Source organism: Apaloderma vittatum, unplaced genomic scaffold (assembly GCF_000703405.1).
Source record: "Apaloderma vittatum isolate BGI_N311 unplaced genomic scaffold, ASM70340v1 scaffold37831, whole genome shotgun sequence".
NCBI classification, from domain to species: domain Eukaryota; kingdom Metazoa; phylum Chordata; class Aves; order Trogoniformes; family Trogonidae; genus Apaloderma; species Apaloderma vittatum.
In genome coordinates, this window is record NW_009698024.1 from 369 (window position 1) to 2,282 (window position 1,914).

General features: G+C 61.0%; 1 protein-coding gene across 1 annotated transcript; it reads left to right on the forward strand.

The window, feature by feature from the left end:
• Nucleotides 1-15: 15 nt before the first annotated feature.
• GALE (UDP-galactose-4-epimerase) lies at nucleotides 16-1,855 on the forward strand (the record flags this gene model as incomplete). Its single annotated transcript, XM_009877852.1, is given in 8 exon segments — nucleotides 16-136; nucleotides 241-356; nucleotides 755-816; nucleotides 818-854; nucleotides 1,075-1,251; nucleotides 1,382-1,495; nucleotides 1,593-1,659; nucleotides 1,770-1,855. Coding segments are annotated over 8 exon segments (780 nt in total), but the record flags the coding sequence as incomplete, so codon positions are not given.
• Between the last annotated feature and the right edge of the window lie 59 nt (nucleotides 1,856-1,914).

Below are 1,914 nucleotides of genomic sequence, written 5' to 3' on the forward strand. Positions count from 1 at the left end.
CTCCCTCAGGGAACCATGGCGGAGAAGATCCTGGTGACCGGCGGAGCTGGCTACATCGGCAGTCACTGTGTGCTGGAGCTGGTGGAGGCTGGCTACGTCCCCGTGGTCATAGACAACTTTCACAACGCCATCCGAGGTACGGAGAGCCTTCAGCCCTTCCCGTGCGAGGGGGTCAGACCCCTTCAGCCTGGGCTTGAACCTCCAGCTGTCCCAGCACCTCAGCCCCTTCCATCTCCCCAGGGGCAGACGCGCTCCCTGAGAGCCTCCGGCGTGTGCAGCAGATCGTGCGCCAGCCCATCCTTTTCCAGGAACTAAATATCACCGATGAGGCAGCGCTGCAGGAGCTCTTCAGTCAGGTGAGAGCAAGGGCCCCAGGGTGGCCTTGTGGGATCCAGGGGATGGGAGAGGTTTGTGTGGGAGGTGAGGTCAGGGAGGGAGATGTGGACTGGGCAGGAGCTGAGCAGGACGGTGCTGAGGAAACACTGCAACCAGCAAATAGTCCCTGCCTGAATGAAACTCCTGGAGAGACTCCTGACTGGTTTCTGCATGGAGCTTTTATCTGCTATTGCTGTGGCACTGGTGCCAAACTCTTTCTTCCTCTGCAGCACCGTTTCTCAGCCGTGATGCACTTTGCGGGGCTGAAGGCGGTGGGAGAGTCCGTGCAGCTCCTGGAGAGACTCCTGACTGGTTTCTGCATGGAGCTTTTATCTGCTATTGCTGTGGCACTGGTGCCAAACTCTTTCTTCCTCTGCAGCACCGTTTCTCAGCCGTGATGCACTTTGCGGGGCTGAAGGCGGTGGGAGAGTCCGTGCAGAAAAAAAATGAACCTCACGGGGACCATCCGGCTGCTGGAGGTGAGCAGAGCCGAGAGGGGGCAGCGTGTGGCACTCGGGGCCGCATGGGTGCTGGGTGACTGGTGCTGGGAGCGATCCTGCGCTGGGGTGGCTGTGCTGGCTGGCAGGCTGGTCTCCACGGTGCTCCCCGTGCCCGGGCGCTGTTCCAGGGGCCGCACAGCTGTGCTGGAGGGTGCAGTGGAGCTCGCTGGCTCAGCGGCAGCTCGTCCCTGCTCCCCAGACCATGAGAGCCCACGGCGTGAGGAACATCGTGGTCAGCAGCTCTGCCACCGTCTACGGAGACCCCAGGTACCTGCCCCTGGATGAGAACCACCCTGTTGGAGGCTGCACCAACCCCTACGGCAAATCCAAATACTTCATTGAGGAGATGATTCAAGATCTCTGCAAAGCAGAGAAGGTGAGGAGCTGCCCCAAGGCGTGCGGGGCTGGGAGCTGAGGTTTTTCCTACTGGAGTGTGCTGGGGTGAGCAGGCAGTACTGGACAGCACTACACCCTACCCAGTCAGCCTCACTTGTGTGTTTCCCCAGGACTGGAACGCTGTTCTCCTGCGCTATTTCAACCCCATCGGTGCCCACGAGTCAGGCATGATCGGAGAAGATCCTCAGGGGATCCCAAACAACCTCATGCCCTACGTGGCGCAGGTACCACCCCACTGCAGCCTTGGAGGACCCCTGGGCTCGCAGTGCTTGTGTGGGGCACAGGCTGACGGGGAGCTCATGGGCTTGTCCCTCTGTGCAGGTGGCAGTGGGGCGCCGAGAATTCCTGAGCGTGTTTGGGAACGACTACGAGACGGATGACGGAACGGGTGCGTCGCAGAGCTGAAGCAGAGAGTCTCTGGGGCAGCCGTCGCCAGCTCCTCAGCCTGGCTGCAGCACGGGCAGGAGGGATTTGTGCTCAACCTCTGTGTCCCCACAGGCGTCAGGGATTATATCCACGTTGTGGATTTGGCCAAGGGCCATATCGCTGCTTTAAAGAAGCTCAAGGAGAACTGTGGCTGCAAGGTACCGGGGGATCGTCGGGGGTGCAGTCCGCCCTGTGGGGCTGGGCCAGGCTCTCACAG